Source organism: Lepidothrix coronata, unplaced genomic scaffold (genome assembly GCF_001604755.1).
Source record: "Lepidothrix coronata isolate B3197 unplaced genomic scaffold, Lepidothrix_coronata-1.0 Scaffold34, whole genome shotgun sequence".
NCBI lineage: Eukaryota > Metazoa > Chordata > Aves > Passeriformes > Pipridae > Lepidothrix > Lepidothrix coronata.
This window is the reverse complement of record NW_016690214.1, coordinates 5,939,298-5,954,847: the sequence shown is the minus strand read 5'-3', so window position 1 is coordinate 5,954,847 and position 15,550 is coordinate 5,939,298. Positions and strand designations below refer to the sequence as shown.

The following is a 15,550-nucleotide window of genomic DNA, read 5'->3' as shown; positions in this document are numbered from 1 at the left end:
AAAACTGGCCCTGGATCCATCCAGTGTGACCCCTTTGGCATCAGAAATGGGGCATTACTGATTTGTCCTGGGCTGGGGCCCAGGACATGCTGATGCCCTGGGCTGGTGACATTGCCACCTCTATCTGGCCCCACATGGGTTCATTGATCCAGGATATTGTGAAACACCCAAAGGGCAAATTCCCCTTTAGGCAGGGGTTAGGCTGGGTCTGTAGGTGGGGAGAAATCTTAGGAGGGTTGGATGAGCCAAATGACCCAAGAGTTCCTGGGGGTTGCTCAGGGGTGGCAGAGACCCTCCCCAGAGCTGCCCTTCTGCCCTGTGATTAATCTCTTAACTGAGCATCAGAGCCCAATTAAGGTCAATGTGCCAAGTTAAGGTGTTCCTGGCTCCAGCCACGGGCTGAGTGAGCATTAGAGGTGCTTTCGGTTCAGGCGGGGTAATCTCAGCCTCACGTGCTCCCGCTTGTGGGCACAAAATGCTCTTTATCCTCTCCTGGTGCAAAGAGATCCGTCCCAAAATGTTTCCAAGCATTGGTCGGAGCAGCAGCCCTTTTCCCAGCTGGACTCCGTGGGTGTTGTTTAACGCAGTGCCATCTAAAGGCAAGTGCTCGCAGGTCCTTCAGCCAGCGGGAGGCGACTTGTGGTTTGGGAAATACGTGGATTATTCCTTGTCAGAAGTGGCGGATATAGAAGTTAATGAGGGGAAGGGAGAATTCTGGGGGGAAAAAAAAGAGTATTCTGACCCGTAATCAAACACACACACACAAATTTAAACTGAACTGTTTCTGTGGATGACATCTATGGTGATATTTGGAGCCTCTCTGGGCAGTGGGTTGGTGATTGCTCTGCTTGGAGCCGTCGGAAATCCTGGTCCTTGCCCCAAATCCCCCGAGGGAGCGGGAGCAGATGGAGGCACAGGGCCAGCTGCCGTTCTCAGCATGCCTTTGCAGAAAGCCATCAACCAATTTCCAAGACCATGAGAGAGAGCGTGTGGGTTTTATGACCCGTATTACAACCAGCTTCCAGCTGTAAACTCCTCTCGCTCTTAATTGCATTTAAAAAGCCCTGTCAATGCTCGCCTGCGTGCTCTGGCATCTATCCAGCTCTTGGTCTCCTGGACCCGCTGAGATGGTTTTCCTGACTGGTGCATTGTGCAGGGGCTGAACCAGGACGGGGTGATGCTCATGCACGGGAGGTGGGAGTTGTTGCACTTGAACCGTGCTGTGATGGGGATTAAGGAGGAAATAAACCAGGGACCGTGGTGGAGGCTGGATTTTGCCGCTGCCTCCGGCACTAGTGTTTTATCCGTTATCGAGGGGGTGCAATGGGTTTCTCCCAGCAAGGGGCAGGAGGAGGCTCTGCAGGGGGATGGTTAAAATCGGTTTCCCCCGGCAGACCTCGGCAGTTGATCTCTTTGAGGGAATAAAGGGACGCCGGCAATTAACCCCCGCAGGGATGATGATGATGATGCGGGAGCGGGACGGGTACCGCGGAGGTCTCACCATAGAGAGCAGTGGCGCGAACGGTCGCGGCACGGCCGCGCCTTCCCCGCCTCTCTATGGTACCACCTCACTTCCGGGCAGCCGCGGAGGGGACAGCGCGCCGCCATTGGCTGGGGGCGTGGGCACGCGGCGGCGGATGGGCGGGGTTATGCTAATAACAGCGCTGTCCCGACTCACGATTGGCCTGTGGGAATGAGGGGCGGGGCCGGGGCGGTGAGGGGCGGGGCTTGGCGGCGGCACCGGCGCTGGGCCGGGGGGACACGTGTTGGGAGCGGGAGGCAGCGGGACCGGGACAGCCAGAGAACCGGGGCCGGGGGGCTGCGACAGCCGTGTTCCGCAGGCCCCTGCTCCAGCCCTGGGCGAGTGAGGGCCGCGGGACCCCTCGGGCCGGGCGCGGGGCCCCTCCGGAGCTCGGGTTAGGAGGTCTCAGTGCTGGCGCTCCGGGGCAGTTGACACCCCCTGACTCCCTCCGACCCCACCGACCCCGGCCTGGCCGTAAGCGCCGAGGCTGCCGGCCCTGCCCTCGAGGCGTTTCCGCCTCTCCGGGCCGGTACATAAAGCCCGGCCCCGCTGCGCTGCGGCCGCGGTGATGGCAGCGGGACGAGCCCCGCTCGGTGGGTGCCGGGCTCCGGGAAAGGGCTGTGGTGGCCCCGGCAGGTGGCAGCTCTCGTGTGGCCTCACGCCTTCCCTGTCGTTCTCCCCTGCAGGGCTGCGGCGGTGGCTGTCCTCGCCCGCCCCGGCGCCGCGGGTCTGCGTGGTGGGCAGCGGCCCCGCCGGCTTCTACACGGCTCAGCACATCCTCAAGGTACCGGGGGGAGGGCCGGGATCTGCAGCTGAGGGAGGGAGCTGGTGGTGCCTGGCTCTCAGGGAGCTGGGGGGTGATTTGGTGGGGTCCTGGCCCTGCCCCAGCCTGGTCTGTGTTGTTGGGGGACTGCTCGGGGCAGCCCAGACCCCACAGCATCCTTCTGGGCCCTTTGGCTGGGGCTGCCTCCATCCCTGCCCTGACCCTGGGCCGTCCTCACCAGACCCACGTTGGTTGCTGCGAGTTCAACCCAAGTGATTTTTCTAGAATCAAATAAGCAGCAGGGATCTGCCTCGCCGGGAGCTGTTGTCACCCAGCAGGAGTGACATTAACTGTGTGTTAAAAGCGGATGTGTGGGACCTGCTCTCCTCCCTCATCCTCACCCAGCTGAATTAAGACACGTGGGTGATGCTTTACCTGGTGTCAGTGCTCTGGGCAGTCAGGTCTGCTGGGAAATGAGACCTGAGCACAGCACTGGGCTGCTGGCACCCACCAGAGATGCAGCAGCTTAACCCCGTCATTAAACCGTGCTGTGTTGTCTCTGGTACGTGTTGGAAAATAGCTGTTACTAAGCCTCAGGGACAAATTTCAGGGCTGCTTAATCTCTGGGAAGAGGCTGACTCAAAATACAAGATAACAAAAGCCCTGCAGCCAAACATCTGTCTAAAGCTCTGACCCTGATGTGACTCAACCCCGGGGGATCTCAGGGCATGGGCATCTCTGCTGGGGGCTGGCAGATGTCTGGAAGGTTCCCCAGCACTCAGGGTGCTGCACTGGGTGCTTCCCACGTGGTGTGGGGGCTCTTTTGATCAGCCCCCTCTGGGTACTGGACAGCCACCAGGTTAGTGTGGAAGAGGGGGTGGGTAGGGCAATGGAGACCTCACGAGATGTACTTGATGGTTGGTTGGGGTCACTCTGCCACACACCTTGGGATCCGAGCTGGCAGTAACAAGCACACCATCATCCTGTGCATGGAAAAGTCTGGAAGAGGCTGTTTCTGGCTGTGGGATTGTGGTGCAGCCCTCCCTCCTGCCCCATGTTTCCCCCAGCAGCAGATGATTATTACTGGGTTCCTGTGACTTCTCTGTCCTCATCCCATAACTGTGACTTTCTTCTCCCACAGCACCACGGCGGGGCCCAGGTGGACATCTACGAGAAGCTGCCCGTTCCCTTCGGGCTCGTCCGTTTTGGGGTGGCCCCAGACCACCCCGAAGTGAAGGTTGGTGCTCCCTCCCCTTGCCCATGTGATGACAGCGGTGGGTGCAGGCGAGGCAGTCGCTGTCCCCAGGCTGTGGTGTGGAGCTGTCACACTTGGAGAGGTCCAGATCTCCGTGCTGAGGCCTTGGCCTGGTGATATGGGATGCCTGGGATATCTGGCATCTGGACAGCAGGTCAAAAACAGTGGCTTGTGATGGGAAGTGCTGCCCCCAGTGCTGGTCAGCCTAGCCTAGAGCAAGGCCAAGGAAAACCTGGATGGGTTTCTTTGTACCTGGACACTATGCCAGCAGGATCTTGCCTGCTCATTGCTGCTGCTGTTTGCCCTTCCTTAATCTGTACTTGTTCTGGGAACACACAGATCTGCTGTTAGGGGTGGTGGAACTGGGCTGTAGGTGCTCACCTGGGCAAGGAAAAGTTAAGCCAAGGATTTCACAGCCATTTTCCTTTGCCTGGCAGTGAGTTGTACTCAGAGGTGCCTGCTGTGTCTGAGCTGGGGTGGAGGTGGTTGGAGGGGTGGGACACAGGAGATCCAGACATGGGAGATCCAGACACAGCAATATCTTGCAGTGGTTTTCTCTAATCCCTGGAGATCCAAGACCAAAATGCCTGGACCCCTTTGGGCTGAGAGAGGCAGAGTGGACCTAACAGATGTGGGCTTGGGTCTGTGGTATCTGTCCTGTCTCCAGGCTGAGTCCAGCTGGAGCTGCAGGGGGAGAAGTGGTGGTTTTGCTGGGTAGCCCAAATTACTCAGAAGAAAAGGCTCTGGATGCCATCTTGCCCTCATCCTTTCTTGAGGAAGTGGCTTTTGGGAAGGGTTGAGATGAGAGGCTGGCAGAGGGGGCTGGTGGGCAGCACCCTGGATGGAAGGTGGAGCTGGTGGGGCTCCCTTGCAAGCCTCACCTTTGGGAAGGAGTTTTCCCCTGCAATGGGGTTTATTCCAAGGGGCTGAAGGCACTGAAAGGCTCCTGTCCTCCCCAGGCGGGTGTAAAAAATGGATTTTCCTTTCCGAAGAGGGCAGTGCAGAGAGCGCCAAGTCACAGCTGTGCTTATCTCCCTGTGACTTATCTTTGGCTGTTGGGAGATAAGAGTCTCAGAATAACCAACCGAGGCGGGGAGAAGCATCTCAAGGCTGGGAGGGGATGGGAACGGGGATCTCCTGTCAGCAGCAGACCTTGGCCCCGGCTGTGGCTTGGACATAACTCCAGGTTCTCTGATCTTTGCAGAATGTGATCAACACCTTCACGCAGACGGCGCACTCGGGGCGCTGTGCCTACTACGGGAATGTCACCGTGGGCAGGGACGTCACGGTGCCGGAGCTGCGGCAGGCGTACCACGCCGTGGTGCTGGTGGGTACCTGGGCTGCCTTGGCGTCCCAGAAATCACAGAGGAGGTCTGCAGATCCCCGCTGGCATCTTGGGAAGAGGATTTGCGTTTCTGGGTGCCTTATTAGCATGGGAGGCTCTTCCCAGCTTCAGGACAGCTCAGATGCTCCAAGGCTCATCCGAAGCCTTGCAAGGAGCACATGCTAGAGCGTGGCATCAAGTGCAGGTCTCTGAAACCTCTTCCCTGTGCTGGCCAATGCCTGTTTCAGCCCAGCATGGATTTGTTCCTCCTGCTCAGTCCTCATCTTGTCGTGCTCTGCTTTGCCCCAGGGAGGTCAACTTTGGCCCTGGAGCCCAGGGGGATGGGATGGATGAAGCCTCTGTGCCTGGGCTGTGTTTAGCCCTTCCATTGACTATCCCAGTCTTTGGGAAGGGTTGGCAGCCGTCCAGTGTCCCCAGCAGCAGCTGGATTTGTGTTTTGGTGTCAGACCCTTCACATAGTGACATCTCTGTGTCTGTTCCCTCCCCAGAGTTATGGTGCTGAAGACAACCAAGTCCTGGGGATCCCAGGGGAGAACCTCTCCGGTGTGTATTCGGCCCGAGCATTCGTGGGCTGGTACAATGGGCTGCCTGAGAACCGGGACGTGAGTACAGCCGTGTGCTTCCCTGCCCTTCCTCCCATCCTTCCTCCCATCCCAGCAGACATTCAGCTCCAGATTAAGTCCTGAAAGGCCTGCAATTGGAAAAGATTAGCAGGAACCATGTTAAATCCTTCTTAGATGGTAGAAATGTGAACAATTTGCACATCAGTGAGAGCGGATTAGCTGGCTCTGTACGTTGGCAGCATATTTTGGCTGGGCCAGATGGGAACCTGGAGGGGTGATGCTCTGCATCCTGAGGAGGCTTTTTGGCCAAGACACCTCCTGCTCCCAGAGATGCCGTTGCAGGAAGAGTGGGGAGAGGAATCAGCTGGAAGCATCTGTGTTGCTGTGTCTGGTGTGGAGTTTCCCCATCTGCATCGCCTCTGGAGCAAAGGGGTGGAAGGGAATTTGGATGGTGGGAGCAGGTCTGAGGGGCTGTACATCATGGAGATTGTGTGGATTCGCTCACAGCTGGGTCTTTCTCTCCCCACAGCTGAAGCCTGACCTGAGCTGTGAGACGGCGCTGATTCTGGGCCATGGCAACGTGGCGCTGGACATTGCCCGGATCCTCCTGTCCCCACTGCAACTCCTCAGGGTGAGTGACGGGTGCTCTGCACCATGAAGGCAGCCCAGGGCCCAAATCCTCTCCCTGCTGGAGTTCCCACCCATCTCAGCAAAACCTCACACTCCTCTGTCTTCAGGATCTTTCCCAGGGAAGGCTGTTGCCTCTCGGGTGCACCCATGGATTCACAATCCGTAGGGGAGTGATCCAAGGCTGTGACTGTGCCTTGGATAATGCTGCAGAGCTCTCTAGATTGCTCTGCTGGTATCCAAAAAGTTGGAAATTGAGCTTCATCCCTTCCTTTTCTATGAGAGGCAAAAGAAGAGACACTTTCCCTTTTCCACCAACAAACTAGAAGCTTCTCTTGGGATATGTTTTTTTTCTACTGCAGCTGAGGGCAGCAGCCTCGTTTTTACTGGTGGCACTGGGCATACTGGTGTCTGGTCCAAGCTGGTGGACCTCTCCCCTACAGACAGCTGGGAGCTGGTGTGCACCAGCTGCTCCACAGAGCTGCTGCCCCAGATGTTGGCAGCAAAGGTTTTCCCTCCTGGAGAAATGCCATGAGGTTTGTTACATCTGTGCAACAACTGCCCGTATTAATACCTAAATTAAAATTAAACACTCCCCCCCCCAAGCTTGGAGGCACTGGAACCAGTGGCTGAAGCCAGCTGGGAGCAGTGCTGCAAAGGATGTGGCACTAGGAATGACTGCCATGGTGGACAGGCACTTTTCCTTTTAAGAAAATTGGTCTGGAATGCTTTATCCTGGTGTCCCTCCCATCATATTTTCTCTGGAAAAGATCTTGCAATCTAGATACACACGCACACATAATTGAAACAGAGCACAGGGTTGCTGCAAGGTGCCAGTGCCAGGTGAGCCCTGGCCATGCTTGTGCTTGTGCTGGAGCTGCCTGGGGCAAGCAGGTGGTGATTTGAGCTGTGGTTTGCAGCAGGTTTCATCCACAGCCTGTATGCCTAGGAAGTCACCCAACAGCATCTGCAGGCACCTCAGAATCAAGATCACTGGAAGGCTTTGCTCTGTTAGCCCCAAGGTGAACCTGCCTGGGTGGATCCCCCGAGGCAGTCTCACGGGGTGCTGGCTCGTTACCTCTGGTGCATTATGGCCTCGGAAAGAACATTCAGTGATGAGGGACCAGCTGTGCAAATAGCTCTGTGCAAAGGGCGATGACTTGTTTTCTGTCCTCTCCCAGGCTCTCTGCATGCACAGCCAGCTTTTCTGCTGATTTTTCACCTTCAGAGGCTGTGCCTTCCCCCCAGCTCCCTCCAGATCTGCCCTCATCCCTCTCTCCCGAATCTGTTTTGCAGAAGACAGACATCACTGACAGCTCCCTGGCAGCTCTTGCCTGCAGCAAGGTGAAGCGTGTCTGGCTGGTTGGGAGGAGGGGACCTCTCCAAGTTGCTTTCACTATCAAGGTGAGGCTGGAGGTGCTGCAGGGCAGCTGTTTCCCAGTGTTAAGCCCCAGACTGCCCATCCCAGTTGGGGAGAGGTGGTTTGGGGGTGGGAGTGGAACCCAGGCATCTTCCTTCCTGCACCCATTCCCTGGCTTCCAGCCCAGAGTGCTGGGGAAAGGGGCCTGAGGCTGTTGGGTGACCTCCCTCTTCTGGAGGTAACATCTTCCTGCCTGCAATTCCCAGGAGCTGCGGGAGATGATAAACCTTCCTGGTGCCAGAGCTGTCCTGGACCCTGCTGACTTCACAGGCCTCGAAAATGCTGTTAAAGGTGAGGGAAGTGTGCCATGCTCCTCCAGGCAGGGACTCAGCTTGGCAGACAAGCATCCAGGAGTGATCTGGAGATGTTCAGGGTGTACATCAGAGAATCACTTGTCCTGTGCTTAATGCCTTGCACATAAAAGCTTGGTGACCATGGTGTGTCTCGTTCTCAGAGTGCTAGGAGGCACCAAGAGAAGGGAACAGCTTGTTTCTGTCTTTGTGCAGCCACTTTGCTGCATGGGAACGGTGCTTACCCTCTGAGTGATGAGGGCATGAGGTTCAGGAGGGCTGAGGGGACCTTGCAGAGGAGATCGCAAGGCTGTTGATTTAAGAGCTTCCTGTAGAGCTTAAAAGGAAATCACTGAGTTCAAGGGTGTCCAGAGACCTGCTCTTCTCCACAGGCTGCTGCCTCTGAGCACCAGCAAGACAGGACAATTGCAGGATTTGATTTGTGTGCCCCACTGGCCTCAAGCCTCAGGGGCTCTCCTGGTCACTTTGACTTGCAGTTTGTCATCTCAAAGGCGTTGGACTCCCATCAACGTGACAGACTCACAAACCGAGACTGCTTTGACGTGGCCTTGGCTCTGTGCTGTGTCCCGAGGGGCTTTTGCTGACTCCTGTCGTGAAGATCTCTCTTTTTCCTCTTAGATGCTCCCAGGCCCAGGAAGCGACTGACTGAGCTGATGATCAAAACAGCCCTGGAGAAGCCCAGGGAGAAGCCAGTGGAGGCACAGGCAGCACACAGGGAGTGGGGGCTGAAGTTCCAGCGCAGCCCCCAGGAAGTGCTGCCCACCCCTGATGGGAAGAGGGCGAGGGGCGTCCGCATGGCCTTGACCCGCCTGGAGGTACGGGCTCAGGGGGGCTGGCATGTCCTTGGGAGGCTGCAGAGATGGAGCAGGACACTGTTGCATCCCTCAGGAGTCTCTCCAAAGACAGCTTTGTGTTCCTGTCTGGTTGGAGTGGCTGCTGGCAGGCTCTGGGGGAATCTGGTACCACCAAGAGCTTTTCCCCTTCCAAAGGGAACAGCAGAACAGCCTTTAGCAAATACCCAGGGATCAAAGATGCCAAAGAGGACTTGAGCAGACTGCTGTTCTGCAGGGGTGACTGTGGGGATCAGCAGCCTCTTCCCCCTTCTCTCAGGGCTCAGGTGACTCTGCCAGAGCCATCCCCACTGGAGAGGTGGAGGAGCTGGAGTGTGGGCTGGTGCTCAGCAGCATCGGGTACCGGAGCCTGCCGCTGGACCCGGCCGTGCCCTTCGACACCCAGCGTGGCATCATCCCCAACAGCTCGGGCAGAGTGGAGGGTGTCCCAGGTCTGTATCCGCAGGGATTTGCGTGGGGCATGTCGAGTGCAGCTGGTGGGTTGGGGGCTTTGGGGTTGGAAGCTCCGTTCACCAAGGGCAGGGATACAAGGCGGTCGCACACCTTGGAGAGTGGAAACTGGGGAAATGAGCTGCCTCTGTCAGGGGTTAAGAGCTGGCCCATCCCCAGCTCGTGTTAGGGGTGTCCAGTTTAGCACAGAGGCGTTTTACTGGGCCTTGGATCCTGTTACTAAAGCAACACAGCCCATATGGCTGCTTAGAACTGGTCTGCAGGTACACAAAGTGCTGTGACAGCACCATCCAAGGGTCTGTTCCCACCGCCAAGGTGGGGAACAGGACAAGGACTTGCAGCCAGGAGGGTCCATGGCCATGTGCTGACCTGAGCCTGGCTGCTCCATGTGCCCTTGCAGGTCTGTACTGCAGCGGGTGGGTGAAGAGAGGACCCACGGGCGTGATCATCACCACCATGAACGACAGCTTTGACACTGCCCAGTCTGTGCTGGAGGATCTCCAAGGGGGTGTGCTGGACATGTCCCCCTCCAGAGAAGGCTTTAGGGCCGTGGAGAGCATCCTGCGCAGCCGAGGTTAGTGTGGGGCAGCCAGCAGGAAGGTACAGTGCAGCCAAACTGCTCCTGGATCTGGGTATCCTGGGGCAGTGGGTCCTGTGAGCCACTTACAGGAGCAGAGTCTGAACCATGGGAATGTGTTTTGCTGCTGTTTCAATATTCCAAAGCCCAGGGAGAGCAGGACTTGAATTCCCTCAAACCGTGTCATTGCTAAGGTTAATGACCACTTTCTGGGAAGGGCCATTAAAAGCAGCACAGACCTTGGGTAAAATGTCACTGTCAGGGGCCGAGACAGTGAGCTATTGCTCTTGAGTGGTTTTCCTAGTAATCCTTCCAAGCAAGTTAGAGGAAAGATTAAAATGCCCATGAGAGTAATTTGCTGTAGCTGTGTTTAAAGACATTCAATTAAAGTGTGTGTGTTTTGCCTCTTAAACTGGCTGAGGTTTAACAGTGAACTGGAAGCATTTTGTCCCCTGAGGTGGTTCCATGCTCGCCGTTGTTACAGCTCGCAAAGGTCTGACTGATCCAAGTTGACTGGAACCTACCATCCCTCTCCTCCCAGCGTTAGAAATTACTTCTTTGTGAGGTTGAGGTCAGAAAAGGGCAGGTTTGCTGGCACATCAGCTCTCTGCCAATGGGGAGGTGAGGCTGAGCTTGTATTCACCTGGTTAAGTTCTCTCTCCCATCTGTCGCTGTCACCCCAGGGGTCCGTCCTGTTTCCTTCTCAGACTGGGAGAAGATCGATGCTGCTGAAGTGGCAAGAGGCAAAGCTGCTGGCAAACCCCGGGAGAAGATCGTGGATCCTGCGGAGATGCTGCGGCTGATCGGTCACTAGGGCAGCAGTGGTGGGAATGAGGCACTGCTCCAGTGGAGCCGTCCTGGGGCAACACCAGCGGGTTGTGAGCAGAGCCTGGGAGCACAGGGCTTGTGCCCAGGGCTGGTGGCCGCTCTGGAGAGGTGTGTGACACTGAGGCCTCTCTGGTACGATGAACTCTGGGTTCCCAAAGTGAATGTCCTCAAGACATGAGGCTGCTGGCTGGCCCTGCGTCCCTGTAGCGGGGCTGCCATTCCTGGGGGTGATTCTTGTTGTTTGAGTCCTTGTAGCATTAATGAATCATGCAGTGCGGGTGAGGGGAGGTGTGTGTGCACCTGGAGGAGTCCTGCCAGCCTCTTTCCCCACGGCAAGTCACATGGAGACGTTTCCCTGTGTCATGCTGCCTCCCCTTTAAGCCACAAGCCAAATGGCTTCATTGCCTTGTAATTCGTGCCAGAGCAGGCATCTTTTAATGATAATCGTTTTTTAAATAAACCCTTCCATCGAAGCCAAATTGGACCTTCTGCTTGAGTCTGGCTTCTTTGTCTGTGACTGCCTTAACCTGGGAACAGCCAGCCCAGCACTGCAGCTGCTGTGACATGTCCCAGGGCAAGGCAGCTCCACACAGGGAGGGACCAGGTGCCCTCCACTAGTTGTGAGCTCTGTGCAGGCAGAAAAGGGCATTAATTTGCTTTCTGCCTCCTACAGTTAAACCCCAACAGAGCCTGGGTTCTATCCTATGGGGTGGATTGGGATAACAAGCATGTAATTGCCTTGTTCCGGATCATGAGGGATCCTGTGTCCATCAGTACCTGCCAGTGCTGACTGGTGCAAGCAGTGCCTTGAGCCCTTTCACTCTATTCACTGGTGGGGTTATTTTTTTGGCCTGTGTGTTTTGAAGCTTATTAAATGCTTCTCTTAGCCCAGATTGACTACGGTGACGGTGTCAGGTTTTAAGCCAGATTACAAGCCGTGAGCTGTAATCTCCTCTTTATCCGTGGCGCAGGGGCAGCGTCAGCGGGGCCCCCTTGCCTGGCTGTCCCCAACCCCCCCGTGCTCCCTGCCAGAGTGCTGCAGGATTGCAACCCCTCCTCTCTGACCTGTGTAAGTGATGACAGCAGCAGTGGCTCTGTGGTGGAGGCAGAGGGAAAATTGAGCCAGGGCAGCCAACGGTGGTTTGTCCACACTCAACCTCCATCTCAGCCCAGCCCTCTCCCATGGCAGAGGACTTGCCCACAGGGCACTGTATTCCCACCCCATTGCTGTCCCAGCCTTAAGGAAGGGAGGTCTCTGACTTCTATTTTTGCCTCTTTTTCTCCTATCCTTTTCTATTTAAATCTCATTTGCAAGCTCATTAAGAAACTCGGGAAATGTGATACTGGGAACTCGTAGGCAAACGAGCAATAAAGCTTTTGTGGAGCAGCTGCTTGTGTGATGTGGCTCTCGTTACGTCTCATGGCTGATGCAGCCTTAATGCTGAACTCTTGAGCGGGAGATTACATCAGCTCTGGGTTTTGAGGTGAATCAGAGCTTTGGGAAGGGGGTGTGGAGGTGAGGAGGCTGCACCCAGGGCAGGGAGCAGCCATTTGGGTTGAAATGTGATGGTGAAGGGGTTGTTGTGGCTTCATCAAATCTGAAGGGTTTGGGAAGAGATGAGCTGGCTCTTCCCGAGGGTTTTCTTCCACGTCACCTTGAATGTTGATGCAGGGTACTTTTGTAGCTGTGGTAAAGGCCACTGTGCTCCTGCTGAGCAGAGCGAGCGGCTGCTCCCAAACTGAGGATGCTTCAGGGTAGTTTTTGGGCTGTGATAACAGATTAAGGGGAGCGTCTGTCCTTGCTGAGCTCAGTGACCTTGCTCAACCCTGAACTTGGCCAAGGCCCTGGGGTTAATGCTGATCTGTGGGAAAGCCATGGGATGATGAAGGTCAGTGAAGGGCAGGGATGGGGGACTGAGCCTCATGGGCAGAGGAGGGATCACTGCGATCATGTCAATCCTTATTCAATACCTCCAGCTCCCCCTTCCTCTGCTGCCTGTGCCCCCAGGCCGCAGCCATGTGTCCCGCTGCCTCCTGCCTCCCCATCCCTGCCCCTGCTTTCCATCCTTCGAGAGAGAGACCGGGATGTGTCCGGTTTTGCCGGGAAGGTCCTTGTCCCCGGCCCGTGTCGTTAGGTGGCGCTGGGAGGCCGTACCGGGGAGTGGAGAGGCTGAGCGGGGATGGAGGGGTGACCTGGCATCTCTGGGGCTGGAGCGTCCCAGCTCTCCTGCTGCCTCCCCGGGCTCCGGGCAGTCGGGCGGGTGGGTGGTCCTCGCAGGCTCCCGTTCTCATTCGGGTTCTGCTTTTAGGCATGAATAACCTCGTGTTTGCTCCAGGTCTGTCCCCACCGCGGTGGTCTGAGGGGAGAGGGGGGCACCCCTGCCAGGCAGCCACCCCCTTGCCCTCTGCTCTCCTGAGCTGCCAGAGGAGCAGCTCCAAGGCCGTTTTCCGACGCAGGTAAGGAGCTGAGTGACACTCGACTCCTGTTGGAAAGAGGCCTAAAATGCTGGAAGTTGTCACTGCCAGCTCTTCACGTGGACTGCCCTGCTTGGATGAGTTATGGCTCAGCTTAGCTTTAATGAGGCTGCACAAAGCTGGTGGAGGTCAGCATCTGGTGAGTGATGGCCTCGAGAGTGGCTGGACGTGGCTGCACGGTCCTTCCCTGTGGCTCCCTGCCCCACATTCTCCTTGCTGTCTGTGTGCTGCTCTGCAAGGCAGCCAGGCTGGATATGGGGCAGACAACTCATCATCACCGGGGTGATGGCACAGGTTCAGTTGGGTCTTTGCAACCTCCTCTTGCTGCTTTGCGCTGCTGTGCCTCGGTTTCCCTGGTCTGAAGACTCTTCGCTGCCCTGAGACTTGTAATCCTGGGGAGACAGGTCTGAGACACCCCAGAAGTTCCTGTTGATGCTGCATTTTCCAATTACTCCCAGAAGACAAGTGCAGAGCTCCCGCTGGCTTTGCTAGTAGGCTGCTTGATGAACTTGGCCTTTTCCAACGATCGTTCAGAGTCCATGAAGTGGGAGATTTCCTGTGCTCTGGAATAAGGGAAAAACCAGCTTGAGTTGGATCTCTGGCCCGGCAGTGAGGAGCTGTGTTACTGTTTAAAAGCCAGCTCACGCGACCAGAAAAATGGTTGAAAAGGCTTTTCCCCAGCGTGCCTAATACACGATTTTCCAGCCCCGTCCCCGGAGCCGGAGCGGCGCAGAGGCGATGTCCGGCTTTACGCCGTCCCCTCGCCGCATGAATCACCGAATTGCGGCACCCGCTGCCGGGGGCCGGGGCGAGTCCGTCTGCGCCGGGGCTTCGCCGGGAACAGATGGCTCCGGAGAGTGCTGACTTCAGCGTGTTGGCTGAGCACGGCATCGGCCCCTGCCTCTGCCCACCCTCGCCACTTGCTCTCCCGGGCATGTCTTCTCACACTTCATGTGCTCTTCCCTCCAGATCCATCCCCAGCCTCAGGCAGGGATGGAGAACAGGTTGAGGTACCAACCTCTGGGTCACTGGAGTGGGTTACGAGCCCTACTGTGCCCAGGGAGCCACTTCCCTCCTGACATAACATCACCCTTTCACCCCAAGTAGCATCCTTGGCTCCAGATCCACCAGAGGCTTATGGTTTCCACTCCAAGTCTTGGAGATCCAACCTTCTGCACTCATCAAAGTCTGGCTGGTGGTCAGAGGATTGTGCTGGGTCAGGCAGTGGTGCTGTAAGTCCAGAGGTTTTCCCTCTGCTTGGGATTAATTACTTTGGAAATTGGGGCTGCATGAGCCCAAGGTCAAGAGAGGAGCAGAGGTGAAGGAGATGTAAACTCCCAGCAGCTACTTCCAGGAGTTATTTAGGGATATGATGGCAGCAAATAAAGTTGTTGGAGGGCGATGGAAAGAAGCAACTTCCTCCCTTCTTGGGAAATTTCCATTTCCAGCAGCTTTGTCTGCCTCATCCCCAACCTCTGGGGCAGCCCTGCAGGCACACATCACCCCAAGGGGAAGAATTATCCCTGCAGGGATGAAACCATTCCTGTTTATTTTTGTTCCTTAATTACTCTGAGGGTAGGACATGGTGGCAGCAGAGCGGAGCTGTGCCAGACTGGAGCTGTGCCTGATCTGTGCCAGGCACGTACTACCCATAGCACCATCCCCGTGGTCTCTGTCCTACCCTTCTCCCTGCTCTGCTCTGTGCCTCGATTGCTTTTATGGCTGCTGGGATCCAAGATACGGGCCAGCTCTGTGTGGTTGTTTAAGCACCAAATTCCTGAATTCCCCATGGGATGGAGGAGACAGGGGAGGTGGGGATGGTGGGGTGGCCCTGGGAGTCACAGAGTGGGAGAAGGTGATCTACACCTGTGTTTACTTCTTAAGTGAGACCCAGAGGGACAGGTGGGTGCCCAGAAGTAGGAGCAGCTGGGCTCAGACCTTCATGATTTTTGGCCAGACTTCTTGGGAAGAGGAGGTTAGCAATCAACAGACAGGACAGGGATGGATGCAAGACTAGTACAGGAATAGGAATGGGTGTAAGCCAAATCTCAGGAGTCGCAAGTGTCACCTGCAAGACTCAGCTCTGGCAGAGGGACCTGAGGGCCTGGTGCTGTGTTTGTCCTGTCTGACGTCAGATGCCATTATCGAGATGCAGGTGCCTGTGGGAACAGACCAAGCAGGCTGTGTCACCCAGATGCCACCCTGCCTTTCCAGGGACAGCTCTGGATTTGTGCTGGCAGTGCACAGATGCAGGTCCTCTCCTTCCCAAAGTCCTAGTTTAGGATGCACGTGGGTTAAAAACCCTCAGCTGATTTTTCTCCTACAAACAGGAGGCTGACGTTGGGGCACGCCCTGCAGGGCTGGTGTTGGCCTGGATGGGTTTGTGCAAAGCTGGACTAACATCAGGCTCCCAACACGGCCCTTCCACACCCCCCTCGCTCCCCTGGCCTGGCTGCCAGCAGGCTCTTCCCTGCAGGAGGTGGCTGCACACCAGGAGCTGTCGGAGCGCAGCGCCTTGCGTTTATCAACCTGCTCACAGAGCCTCCTGCAAGAGAAGATGCCA

At 56.5% G+C, this 15,550-nt stretch overlaps 1 protein-coding gene across 1 annotated transcript; it reads left to right on the top strand.

Annotated features, from left to right (window-relative positions):
* The first annotated feature begins 2,075 nt into the window (after nt 1-2,075).
* Nucleotides 2,076-11,899, top strand: FDXR (ferredoxin reductase). Its single transcript, XM_017812213.1, has 12 exons — nt 2,076-2,115; nt 2,209-2,306; nt 3,427-3,522; nt 4,745-4,867; nt 5,374-5,487; nt 5,978-6,079; nt 7,372-7,479; nt 7,702-7,786; nt 8,425-8,621; nt 8,917-9,088; nt 9,508-9,681; nt 10,368-11,899. Exons 1-12 carry the CDS (start codon nt 2,091-2,093, stop codon nt 10,496-10,498), a joined length of 1,425 nt encoding a protein of 474 aa, XP_017667702.1. The 5' UTR covers nt 2,076-2,090; the 3' UTR covers nt 10,499-11,899.
* The last annotated feature ends 3,651 nt before the right edge of the window (nt 11,900-15,550 follow it).